Source organism: Lacerta agilis, chromosome 16 (genome assembly GCF_009819535.1).
Source record: "Lacerta agilis isolate rLacAgi1 chromosome 16, rLacAgi1.pri, whole genome shotgun sequence".
Taxonomy (NCBI): domain Eukaryota; kingdom Metazoa; phylum Chordata; class Lepidosauria; order Squamata; family Lacertidae; genus Lacerta; species Lacerta agilis.
Window position 1 is genome coordinate 22,583,394 of NC_046327.1, and position 13,171 is coordinate 22,596,564.

A 13,171-nucleotide genomic window follows, 5' to 3' on the forward strand; every position below is an offset into this window, starting at 1 on the left:
CTAAGTTTGTTCTTGGTATGAGCTTTCGTGTGCATCTGAAGAAGTGTGCATGCACACGAAAGCTCATACCAAGAACAAACTTAATTGGTCTCTAAGGTGCTACTGGAAAGAAATTTTTATTTTGTTTATTCATTAGGCATGTTCATTCACATTTGTGTTTCATTACATTTTGAGAGCCATTGTTAGGGATTTCAGTGTGCTTTTATATGTATGTATGTATGTATGTATGTATGTATGTATGCATATGTAGGACATGCTATGACTCTGCAACTTTGGCAAGCCATTGGCAAAAGCAAACAATTACTGTTAGAATTGTTGCTAGGTGTCCTCTACCACCACCAGTGGTCATTGGGGTAATCTTACACTCTGGACAGGGGCTGAGGAAGGGGTTGCAGTGCGGGTGGTCTGCCTGGGTGTCACCACTGAGGGGGGTGACAAAATGCCAGGCGGTACTCACCGCGGGGCCTGCAGCACACCTGAGCCACATGTCTCTCCTGGGAGTGACGCAGTGGCTTGGGTGCCCACAGGCTCCGTGCTGCCCCAAACTGTCCTCCCGCGGCCTCTCCCTCAGTTGTAGGGCAGCTAAGTGGGAGGAGACAGGCAGACTCCTTGGAGGCCCCATGGAGTGTCCTTCCCCGGCGGGCCCCGCCCCATGGGCAGCTTGCCCCGCCCCTGGCACCCAATCACCTTACTCCACCACTGTAAACCAGGTCAGCTGCATTTGGGGGCCGGCCCTCCTACTCATGTTGCTGAGTGGGACCCTGGACTTCTTGCCCTAAGTTCTGCCTTGACAGGACTATTGACCAGGGACACCAACTTCTGGCTGTGGAGTGGTTGCTTGTGGTTGTGGGTAGGAATAGCTTGCATAAATGAAATGGTGTTTTTTCTCCCCTTGCTAACCTGGCTCTGTCATTTTCAGAGTTGCAGTGATGTGCTTCAGGAGAGATTTGCTGTCGAGATGAAGTGCAGCGTTGCTTTACGGCTGGCTGCACTGCACATCCAAGAGCGGATTATCGCCTGTGCTCAGCCACAGAAAGTCTCTCTGAAATATATAGAGTAAGTGGAATTACTCTAAAAGTCACTTCTCCGAATATGGCAATGCACTCCTCTAGCCAAGTAGTATGTGCAAAACTAGTGTCAAATGTTAGCTGAAACGCATAAAATTTAGCGGGAATAACGTACAAATATGCATTGTATTAGGGGAAATTGATTGCAAATATATGTGTATCAGGGTAAATTTGCACCCAAATGCTGCGAAATTTAGGATTGAATTTAGGATTGGGGAAACTGAGAAACAGATACAGATTTCCCCATCTCTATGTCTTAGTGCCACAATGGCAACTCCTGGTGTGCTAATTTCTTCCCCATTGCATATGATCTCCATCAATAATGATGGCACTGGTGGGGAAAACGGGAAAAGCAAATGATTCCTTTTACTATGCCATTAGAAAGGCAGAGTCAAGCAGTTTCTGATCTCCTCTATCATATGCAGCCAATGATCCCCCCTCCCCCTCTGGGATGACTTTCTTTAAACACAAATAGAGTTCTGTAGGGCTATCCTCCTCTCAGACATTTGCTCTCTGGTATTTTTTATTTCTTTGAACAGGAAGGACTGGGGAATCGAAAACTTTATTTCCCCAACTCTGCTCCGAAACATGAAAGGCAAAGACATCAAAAAGGCCATTAGCTTTCACATGAAGAGGAATCAACTCTTGCTGGATCCCAGGCAAAAGGTAATGTGGCTTTGGCATATCTCAGAAAGATCCCCAACTGCTTTGTTTTGCTGAGTTTGCTTGTTGCTGTTTGAACAAATCTGTTCAGTGATCTTGATCAGTATTCTAGAGTAGTCTAGGTTCTCCATTCCAGATTTAATGGACTAAAGAACACAATGTGGAAAAGAGTTAGATTGGTTTGGCTGCATGCATGTGATGCAAGCTGAATATTAAACTCTCTCTTTGTGTGTGTGTGTATATAAATATAAAATTTCTGTTTTACAATTTAAAGTATTCATTTTTGCATCCTTAAGATATCCATGACTTCCCTTCTTCTCTTTCCGTGGTTCGTTTTACATATCATAAATCCCTGCATATTTTACAAAAACCATACTATTCAGTATTCCATTATTGCATCCATCAAAACATATTTATCTTAATTTATCTTAATGCTGTCTGCGTTTTCAGCTGTACTGTACACAATTATTTCCCATATATTCAATAAACGTTTTCCAATCTTCTCACTCGTTTTTCCATTTTGGGGGGCAAAGAAACATGGGCCGCAGTAGTGCCATACATAAATAACCTTTTTTGACACCTGGGAATTTCCATCTGAATTATCCCCAACAGAAAGGACTGTGTTTGCAGGGGGGGGGGAGTACTTTTAAACATTTTTTTCAATTTATTATGGATCATTTCCCAATACTCTTTTACCCTTTTACAAGTCCACCACATATGAAAGAACGTTCCTTGAATATTAAACTCTTAAGCCTACTAAGTGGCTCATACACTAGAGTTGTATGAGTCCCCAGACACCTGGCTGGCAGTGATGCAGCTTGATAGAGCAGAACAACCTTGGTTCCCAAACGGCTTAGTTGCTGAACAAATCAGCTCCCGAATACCGCAAACCCAGAAGTAAGTGATCCGGTTTGCGAACGTTTTTCGGAAGCTGAACATCCAACACGGCTTCCGTTTGAGAGCAGGAAGCTCCTGCAGCCAATCAGAAGCCATGCCTTGGTTTTTGAATGGTTTCAGGAGTCAAATGGACTCCCGGAATGGATTAAGTTTGAGAACCAAGGTACCACTATAGTCACCACCACTTGTACCAGGGTAGAAGGTAGGTACAGGGACAAATACCAGCCAGGCAAAAGTACTCAAGGAGCGTAGGAAGCAGGGCAGGCAAGGGGTGTGGTTTGGGGAAAGAGGGTATGTCTGGGAAGAGGGTGTGGTTTGGTGAGACTCCCAAAGATCATATGGAGAGACCTGCATTAGTTCCCAGGCTACTCACCCGTCTTAGATTATTGTTTCAGCATTGTGATCCCTGCATTCCTCTCCACCATTGCAGCACCTTCTCTCAGCAGCACATGTGCGTCTGTGTTATCTGCAGATCCTGGGGGATCTGAAACTCTATGGAGGAAAGATCTTCAATGCCACTCTAATGGTAAGGTCATTATCTATTTAACATAGTGTGGCAGCAGTCTTTGAAAGACACTTTTGGTGTATTTTTTCGGCTCCTTTACTGTGAGAACTCAAGAGCGTGGAAGCAGTCTGGGTCCAGGGTAAAGGTAAAGGGATCCCTGATCATTAGGTCCAGTCATGTCCGACTCTGGGGTTGTGGTGCTCATCTCGCGTTACTGGCCGAGGGAGCCGGCGTACAGCTCATGTGGCCAGCATGACAAAGCCGCTTCTGGCGAACTGGAGTAGCACACGGAAATGCCGTTTACCTTCCTGCCGGAGCAGTACCTATTTATCTACTTGCACTGGTGTGCTTTTGAACTGCTAGGTGGGCAGGAGATGGGACCAAGCAACGGGAGCTCACCCCATCGCGGGGATTCGAACCGCCGACCTTCTGATCAGCAAGACCTAGGCTCTGTGGTTTAACCCACAGCACCACCCATCCAGGGTAGGGATGGCCAAATTTGTCAGTTTTGGGTACTCGTCGTTTCTCACTTTTCCAACCTTAATTTCACTTCTCCACATATCCACCTCAGTCTGTGATTTATTTATTTTTAAAAGTCCTTAAGAAAATGCATCAGCATTTTGGTGCAAATTTCACCTAATAAGCAATTTTTGTATGCAATGTTACCTAATATATGTTTCTTTGCAAGCTACTTTCCCTAATATAATGCATTTTAATGCTATTTACACTAATGTGTGCACACACACACACACACAACTTCACAGGAGAACTGCGTTGGAGGAGTTTGTCAAAATTAATTACTTATTAAATTTCTATACAGTCGTACCTTGGTTCTCAGACGTAATCCATTCTGGAAGTCTGTTTTCCGAAAACATTCAAAAACAAAGGCGTGGCTTCCAATTGGCTACAGGAGCTTCCTGCACTCAAGCGGAAGCCGCGTCAGACGTTCGGCTCCCAAAAAAAGTTCGAAAATCAGAATACTTACCGTACTTCCGGGTTTTCAGAGTTCAGGAGCCAAAACGTACAAGTACCAAGGCGTTCGAGAACCAAGGTACAACTGTACTGCCCTCCATTCAAAGATCACAGGGCGGTTTACAATATAGAAACACAAAAATAAGTGCTCTTGCTAGGTGGTGATGGGTAGAACCAGGTTTCAGAGTAGGAAAATGTTGGGTGGAATTCAGCATGGCTCTAAGTGGAGCATTTGTGCAACAGGACTCCACCCACCCCTGGCCACCAACTCTCCTTCTAAATCTGTTGGGGGGTGAGGGGTTCCCCCAATCCTCCGGAGCAGATTTAGGTGGTGCGGGGGGAGAGGGCAAAATGTCTCATTGCATGAGCTAAATTTATTCTGTGCATGCAGCAATTTAGTCGAATCCTGCCCATTATTTATATTATTTTTAGATGATAGCTCGAAAACGATGCTTAAAAGAGTATGTGAACTTTTCAGAAATGTCTGTTTGAGGTCACAGGGCATTGAAACTAACTTGGTCGATAGCCCCCTGTTTCTCTTTTCTTTATTTTCTTTTATTTCGCATTTAACATTTGCATTCATATATAGATCACAATCATATACAAATAGGATCCTCTGAATCCTTGGACTTCCCTCCAACCCTGCATGGATTCCAAAATTATTCTTTTCCAACTGCATTGTATAATGTTCTCCATATTTCTTACCATAGTTCTTGTTACATTACAAGTGTTGTTAAAATCCTGCCAGTGTTTTTTAATTGTTTACAGTGTTCTTAAGAGCGGTAGACCAGCCCAAATCCAAACTCCTCTTCTTCTAAATAACTTTTTTAAAATTCCCCGTTCTTTATTAAATTAATTATCTTATTGGTTTCTGATCTTCCCAGTCATTTTCGCCATTTCGCCATAGTCCATCATCTTTATTAACCATTCTTCCCTGGGAATGAGCCCACTGTTTCTCAATCAGTGTAGAGACTGATTCACCCATTTCCATTCCTTGATTTGCAGCTGAGTGTGTTGACATTATTCTTTGTAAAATATTGAGGGCGGTGGTAGAAAGTTTTGTCTGTGGTCTTTGATGCATGGGGGCTCATTCCCACATGCAAGTCCTCAGTGTGATGCATTGACCATGAACATGCATGCATGGGATCTTACCATGGGTAAGAAGTTGTCTGCTGGAGTTTAAGCAACTTTCCCTCCGTGTAGTTGCAGGACAGAGAATCATGTGTGGCCCTCCTGGTGGGAGCCAAATATGGAATCAGCCAAGTGGTTAATAACAAACTGAACATTGTCACCATGCTGGCAGAATTTGCGAACATTAGCAGACTGGAGCTGACCGAAGAATCCGACAAAGTGAGCATGGTGAAAATCTACCTCCAAGATATCAAGGTAACTATGACTTTTACTCACTTATTTCTATTTATTAAGTTTGTATACCACCCTAGACCCATAGATCTCAGGGCAGTTCACAACACAGAATCACAATATTAAAAAACAGAAATTACATAATAAAAACAAACACATTTTAAAAGGGCATCGGAGGATGTCTGACAAAAGTCTGGTTGAAGAGGAACATTTTTACCTGGTGCTTATAGGTGTATAATGAAGGCGCCAGCCCTGGGGAGAGCATTCCACAGACAGGGAGCCACTGCAGAGAAGGCCCATTCTTGTGTTGCCACCCTCCAGACATCTCAAGGAGGAGGCACACAAAGGAGGGCCTCAGAAGATGATATCAGGGTCCGGGTAGGTTCACATGGAAAGAGGCAGTCCCTGTGGTATTGGGATCCTGAGCCATAACTTTGGACTACGGGTGGAAGGGAGATCTATTTTATGTCATGTTTCAAAATCCACCATTCTGTGCTTTACTAATAAAGAGGAAATGGACCCCCCACCCCATGCAGACTGAAGGTGTAAATAGGTGAATAGACCATATTTCTTAAATTTTACAGTGGTCTCTGTCGTGTCTCAATCTTCCAAAGGAACGCAGTCCTGGGTGAGTGCCTGGAAGCCCTTGGACTCTTGCCACCACTCGGGAGAGAGAGGGGAAGGCACCCAACTTTTGTAACACCATGTTTGAAGCACATTCTTTCCCTCAAAGAATTCTGGGCGCTGTAGTTTCGCCTTCGCAGAGTTAACAATTCCCAGCAACCCTCAACAAACTCCAGTGGGGGCGCAAATGTGCTTCAAATGTGCTTTCACTGTATATTTTTGTTCACAGTATGAACAAACCAGAAGCTGGAACCAGTTTGAGGGCACCCTCTCCTTTTGTTTTGCAAACCATAATAAATGCCTGTTGCATTTCTTCCTCCTTGGACCACACGTGCGAGTGTACATAAGACAACGTGCGTGGACACACTCACCATGCATGGAGTCGTAACATGTACACGAGCATTTCATGCGCAGAAAAGACGGCACAGGCAAAGAAGGTTTCTCAGTGTGGATGAGGGTTTGTGCAGATGTCTTTAGCCCGCTTTTTCTTCCCCTCCTTCAAGCTGCTAACTCTTCTGCTGGAAACGAACAACGCCAAAGACCTGGCTTGTCTCATCCATGGCTACTACAGGCTGTTTGTCGATTCGAGCAGTTCCATATTTGTCTGGGGGGAGAAAAAGCCTCCGGTGCATCGTATCTCCGCCGAGGAAGGTAAAAAAAACCCGAGAGCAGTGACCAAACTGTTAGGAAGACTCTTACAGTCCCATGAACATATTATGAAGTACTGTATTGGCCTGAATATAAGCCTCACTTTTCCATGAAAAGTTAAAGTGCGGCTTATATTCACGACCTTACGGTATGCAGCCAGGAGCTTGGCAAAAACAACCCCTAAAACAGCAATTTAACATGAATTTTACTATCCAACAAGACCATTGATCCATAAAATGAAAGCAATAATCAATGTACTGTGCTATAAAATAAATAAGACAGTACTGTAGATGATTTTTTAAAAAAATTCTTACCTGCACTGATGATAGTCACTGTTTGAATGGGGGGCTTTTATCCATTTCCACAGTCACACAATCAATCAGTCAATCAATCAGTAGCTGAACTGGGTTCCACACAGTCACAAAAACAAATTAACTGAAAAAGCCTCAAAAACAAAAACACAAAATAAATAGCAAAAACAAAAGTGCCAAACTTAATCCATTCTGGAAGTCCGATTGACTTCTGAAATGTTTGAAAACCAAGGCACAGCTTCTGATTGGTGCAGGCGCCCCAGAAACAATAGCCAACAGCTGCATCAGATGTTCGGCTTCCGCAAAACGTTTGAAAACCAGAACCCTTACTTCTAGGTTTTTGGCATTTGGGAACCAAGGCGTTTGAGAACCAAGGTACCACTGTAATCATAAATAACTAAGAATAAAAATGTGCACCCCACCACCGAGACCATGCCATTGTAACTATCCAACTTCCCAAAATGTCAACACCTCTTGCGATGGTTTGGCCCCTTACCAACAAGCCCTATTTCCATCTCTTGCTCGGCAGGGTATGAGTCGAGGACCTGCAGTGATTCCGAAGAGTCGTCTGAGCCGGACTCCTCCTTGGACCGTTTTCCAGACACGCAGTCACCCCGGCACAGCCATATCAGCCCCCTACTTGAGGACGAAGGAGAGCAGGAGGCGCTGCACCAAGAAAGGAAGGATCTGGAGGGCAAAGGGACGAGCTTTTGCAACGGGTACGACAACACAAACGACAGCTTGTCGGAGGCCTCTGACTCGGCCAACACAGAGAGTCGGGGGTTGAAGACCAGCGGTTCAAGTGACTCTCTGGACGCTCTCGAGGAGGACGATTTCGAAACGTGCTCCTCGAGCAAGCCAGAGTTTTTCCACCTGTATGCCCCCACCCTTCAGGAACTGATGGGCAACAGCAAGGCCTTCTTGGGTGCAGACAGAGAAGAGGGAAACCGAGCGACGCAGGAGTCTTTGTTCTCCTTCCTCCTGCCACCGCAGGCGTCCAATCCAGCGCTTGCACAGCCGGACGGAGAAATCCGAAGGGAAAGTGACCTGCCCGCTTCTGCTCTAGAGTCCAAGCTGTCGGAGAGCAACATCATGGAGTACTACAGCCTTTGTGCCAACATTTCCCCGACCAGCAGCGGAGAGAAGACCACACAGAGCGACAGCCCAGAGGGTGGATCTTTGAACGGCCCCGAGGAAGACGAGCAGCTCTGCGGAGGTGGCATGCGGGGCTTTATCTTGGCTCCTCCCCCCGGCTTCGGAGATGCCAGTTCAGATGAGGAATTCTACGACGCAGAAGAAAGGGTGACACAGGGAAAAGCGCAAGCAGGTGAGACCAAAAGAATTCCCCTGGGGGTTGGGGGTTGGGATCAGTTGATGGATTGATTGACAGATGTGCCGAACAGTCGCTTTAATTTTACAAAAAAGTAACCTTGCAAAATGGGACGAAGATTAAAAGCAGGATAAAACCAAAAGAGAATAAAGCCTTTAATACACTAAATGAGAAGAGGACACTGGGAAACTATAAGAAAGGGAGGCTGGCACAGTGGTATTTTGTTTCTGTTATTTATTTTATTTTATTTTTTTAACATCTTTAGTGAAAGTTCAAAAAGTACATAATTATATATGCACTGAACATTGTGAGACGTAAATGAGAGAGAAAGAGAAACAGAACACGTGTAGATGGGAAAATAAAGGGGGAAGGGGAAAAACCTTGATCCTGATTAATTGGAAAAATAAAAATGTGGCTCCCTTTTACGATTGAAGACTTATACAAACTCACAACATATGAACAACTTGCATACCAATGCAGACTTGCCATGGAGAAATTCAATGATATTTGCAATCCATTCTTACAAATACTGTAATAAATTAAGAGCAGGTGAAGTACAGTAACAACCTTGTAAAGTGTACAGTTTTGGGTTTCTGCTATTATGTTGAGGGGAAAACCTCAGTAAGAGTTTGATGATGAGGATGAGGATGAAACAGAATAAAAACCCCAAAACACATCCATATCTTAAAAATGCAGGTCTAATGCATCTCACCTACAGAAAGTGGCCACAAATTAACAACTGAAAACCTGGGTAAGGGAAAATGCTGTGGCAAGCTCCAGAAAATAGATAGCGATGGCGCCTGGCATAGCTCCCCGGAAAGAATATTCTATGAATGTACTGATTGTGAAGATAACACAAGAACGGCTTTAAGTGAGGTGCCACAGAGACAGGGAAATTGGGGGGGGGGCGGACTTTCACCACAATTCAAATGTTCTTTTGTGTTGACTTTCAGTCTGAGGACTGCAGCCCAGCAAGGATAGTAGTGGGTTGCAAATAACAATTCTCAACATAAAAATGTTGTGCTTTCACATTTGTAAAGCATTTCAGGCAAGTATGTATGTGTGTGTGTGTATTTATATTGCTTAATGCCAAAGTAGACATCTAAGCAGTTTACAAAGCCTTAAAAAACTGGCAGTGCAAACATTGAGGTATCAACAGCCACTGGTTTTAAATGAACAGATCATTTGTGCTCATAATATTTTTTAAAATAACATTTCTTTCTTCACACTGATAGTCTCTTCCTTATTTTTTAGGTTCTGCAGGCCCGGCCCTGCCAAATGTACAAGACTGCGGCACCCTGAAAGTTTCGACCAGCTGCAGCTTGGGTGAAAATGTTCTGTCAAGGCAAAGCAGGAGGACAAAACACAGGCCAGAAAAAGAGCCAAGGTGTGGCAACAACAGCCTGAGAAAGAGGAGGTCTTTCCTGCAGACAAATTACACCTCCCAAGTTACTTTCCCTCAAGCTCCAACTCAGTCCCTGGAAAACATTGATCAGTTGTCCTGTGAAGGAGAACATGGGTCTTCAGGTCTTTCTTCCTCACCCGTTGTGGCCTCCCTGGGGGACCCTGAGAGAGATTCTGCTCTTTTTGAGGTCGAACAGATAGCTCAGATAGCCAAAAATACACCTGTCTTAATGGAGATGGAGCCCGATTCACTAGAAACCAAGTCATTAACTGATTCAGTTGTGTGTCCTGTCTTGGCCATTCGTCTCCAGGGTGCTCAGGAAGGGATAGAGAGTTCAGATTTTGCCCGTAGCTCTTTCTCCACAGTGAAGCAAGACGGTAGTTTAGCTGTGTCAGAAATCTCTTTTCACGACCTTGACACCACTTACAAAGAAAAACCAGAAGGTCTTACAGAAACAGCTAGCAGAGTTCAGGACCATTGTGTCTCTGGAGGAAATAAAATATCTGGCAATGCAGCAGGGACAGCAAAAGTCTCACGTGAAGCAGGAGGAGTTAGCTACGTATTGATTGAGGAGATAATACACACCACTACCAAACCCTCCGGGTCTCTGAACAGCTACCAAGGGAAAGTGTCTCCTTGTGTGCCAACCTCAGAACAGGATCTCCTTCCTACTGAGAAGGTGGAGAAATACGAGCAGCTTGTGCTAGGTCCCTGCAAAAGAATCAAAGGTGACCTGGCCTCACGTGGCTCAAGCCAGGCACATGGAGGCTTATTGCTCCAAGAAGACACCAGCAAAACGCTGGGTGAAGGCTCTGTAGCAACATCTGAAGATGCCAAATGGCTGGGTTTCGCAAATGAACTCCTTTCCAAGTGTGATGGAACTTCAGGGATCAAGACACACCACTCTCAGCTTGGTTTTAGTTCAGTGGGAGGACAAAGAGAAACACAGCAGCAGGTAAATGACAAGCGCCAGAGAATTGTTGGCCAAAGTGACCTGGTTGCAGACCAGGTCTCTTTAAAGGATGATGTCCCAAGTCAATGGTCGTCGTCAACCATGATTCCTCCTCTGGATAGGTCTTCAGAACTTGCTGGTGACCAGAAGCCAGAGGAGAGAGCGCTCACAAATGATGCCTCCCATGTGGATTGTAAAAATAAATGGCCCAGTCCACTAGTTGTCCCTACAGAGGAGAGTGTGGAGCAGAGAAGAGCTGGCATTTCAGAGTCGTCTTTTTTGTGTTCTGGTAACTCAACAGTTGACACTAAATCACCAGTGAGCTCTAAGACAACAGATTCTCGAGCTGCGGTGAACACCACAGAGTCACTCTCACCAAAACATAAAACAGACAGGTGCAGTTGCCAGTTGACTTATGCAAGTTGTTTCCATGGGCTAGACGAGGCAGAATTAGAATTCACCAATCCAGTTGCACATGGTCCTACTGAGGAGCCGTTAACAACCCCACCAACAACAAGAAGTTCGCCATCTTTAGATTTTAACTCCACAAGATTTATTCTAGAGCATAACTATGTGAATGGCAACCCCAAAGACTGTAGAAATCACGTCTTGCTTCCAGACTCTCATATTCAAGTGCTGAGCTGTTTAAAGGATAGAACGTGTGCCTCACCTTTTGATTTCCACCAGTTGCTAGATAGTATTATAGACCTACAGGAAATTTTGCGGCAGTTTGGGGGAAGCAGAATAAAGCACCCTCGGGATAAATGTTTGGCCCATTTTTCAGAAAACAAGGACACCTTGCACACAGAGTCACAAAGGCTGATGTCCAGTTGCCAGAAAGTTATCAAAGCACATGGGCCTTCCTCGGAGACACAAAACGCCATTCGGGAGACCTTCCAGAACCTTCTCCAACTGACTGAAGTGTGCTTTCAGTTCACAAACTGTGGCCTTTGCAGCAAAAGGCACAAAGACCTCATAGTCAACCTGAGAGATGTCGCGTACAGCTATCGCCAGTTTGTCCAAGCAGCACAGCAAGCCTGGGAGAGGGGCTATCCCAATTTGAGCATAAGACTCCTTGTGTGCCAGTACACTGCCCTCAGTGCAGCCCTCTTCTGCCTCGTGCAACAATTCAGGGCCTCGTCTTGTGTATGAGATGGGAGGATTTTGCACAGGTGCCTGTCCGACTTTCAACGGGGACTGACCTAGCCAAGTGTCTGCCCTTAAAAGCCCTCCTCCCAGTAAAGACAAGCTGATACGTAACAGCTGGACTGAAGCAAGCAATTGAACAGTCCCCCTCTCTAATAGATATCAATGCTCATGGCTTAAATGAGTTGAACTTGGCAGGATTGCTCAGCCTTCATGCAGAATAGTATTTTGGTGCATGTCCAACTTGCTTTCCCCCCCATGTGCCATAGGTAAAGAACACAAGAGATTCGTCTCTTTTGCGTGACTCAGGGTGTTTACAGCTGCAGTTATATGCATGCAGTCTCCAGTGTCAATTTGCCGCTAACCCATAATAGCTGAGAGAGATTGCTGTCTGTCGCCTGGACTGAAGTACTGAGAACATTGTAAAGTTATGGTTTGGGTGTGCCAACCTGTACAGATATCAGCCAAGATTGAGGGAAGCGCATCAGACGATTCCATGCGCTTGGGTGAAAATCAGGGCTTCTCATGCTTAAGCAATGCACACTGGGGTGGATTTTCAAACAAAACAACACGCAGAGCAGATAATTATCCAATCCAAGTGGCTCCAGTGTAGGGGACAGAGTGCCTCATTGTACCTATTGGACTCCAACGCCCAGGGGTGCCATCTTGGGCAGCTGAGCCCCCCCCCCCCAAAAAATTCAATGTTCCATGGCCTGTGGCAGGCCCCATTGGGCCTTCCCGCAGCTGTGGCAGTGTCGGGAGACGCTGTGCAGTTTAGTGTGACCTTGCGCCAAGCGCACCGGTCCCTGGGGCATCTCCCAATGCTGTGTGGCCCAGCAGGAAGCTGCAGCATTGTGTGTAGTGTTGGGAGATGCCGTGGGGACCGGTGTGCAGGCGTGAGGTCGTACTGAACTGCGCAGGAGCTCCCGACACTGCGAAGGTCAGTGCAGCCTTCTGCTAGGCCAACATGGCCTAGCGGCAGGCTGCACTAGCCTTACAAGATGCACATGACATCACACATGCACGCCAGGCCCTCTCGGTCTTTGAGGCAACCCAGCACCTGTGCCAGTGCCCATTAACCCTAGCCAGCATGGTCAGTGGGCAGGGATGATGGGAGTTGTAGTCCAGGTTAGCCACCCTTGACTTAAGGGCTCCCCAGCAGTGGCCCATCAGTGGACATGGCTGACGGGAAGTGATCCAGAAAGCTGACGGGGCACACTTCCTGCCTCACAGGAAGTGTTGTGAGATTCTTCCCTATGCTTATAGCCACTTGCTTCAGTGCCACAGTG

At 45.7% G+C, this 13,171-nt stretch overlaps 1 protein-coding gene across 1 annotated transcript in view; it reads left to right on the top strand.

Moving 5' to 3' along the window:
• FRMPD1 (FERM and PDZ domain containing 1) overlaps positions 1–12,564 on the top strand; it is a 72,195-nt gene extending 59,631 nt beyond the window's left edge. The window contains exons 11-17 of the mRNA XM_033173514.1: positions 920–1,056; positions 1,607–1,733; positions 3,058–3,153; positions 5,308–5,490; positions 6,594–6,741; positions 7,579–8,376; positions 9,634–12,564. Coding sequence (XP_033029405.1) covers positions 920–1,056; positions 1,607–1,733; positions 3,058–3,153; positions 5,308–5,490; positions 6,594–6,741; positions 7,579–8,376; positions 9,634–11,888 — 3,744 coding nt within the window. The 3' untranslated portion in view covers positions 11,889–12,564. The remainder of the gene's footprint in view (positions 1–919; positions 1,057–1,606; positions 1,734–3,057; positions 3,154–5,307; positions 5,491–6,593; positions 6,742–7,578; positions 8,377–9,633) is intronic.
• The last annotated feature ends 607 nt before the right edge of the window (positions 12,565–13,171 follow it).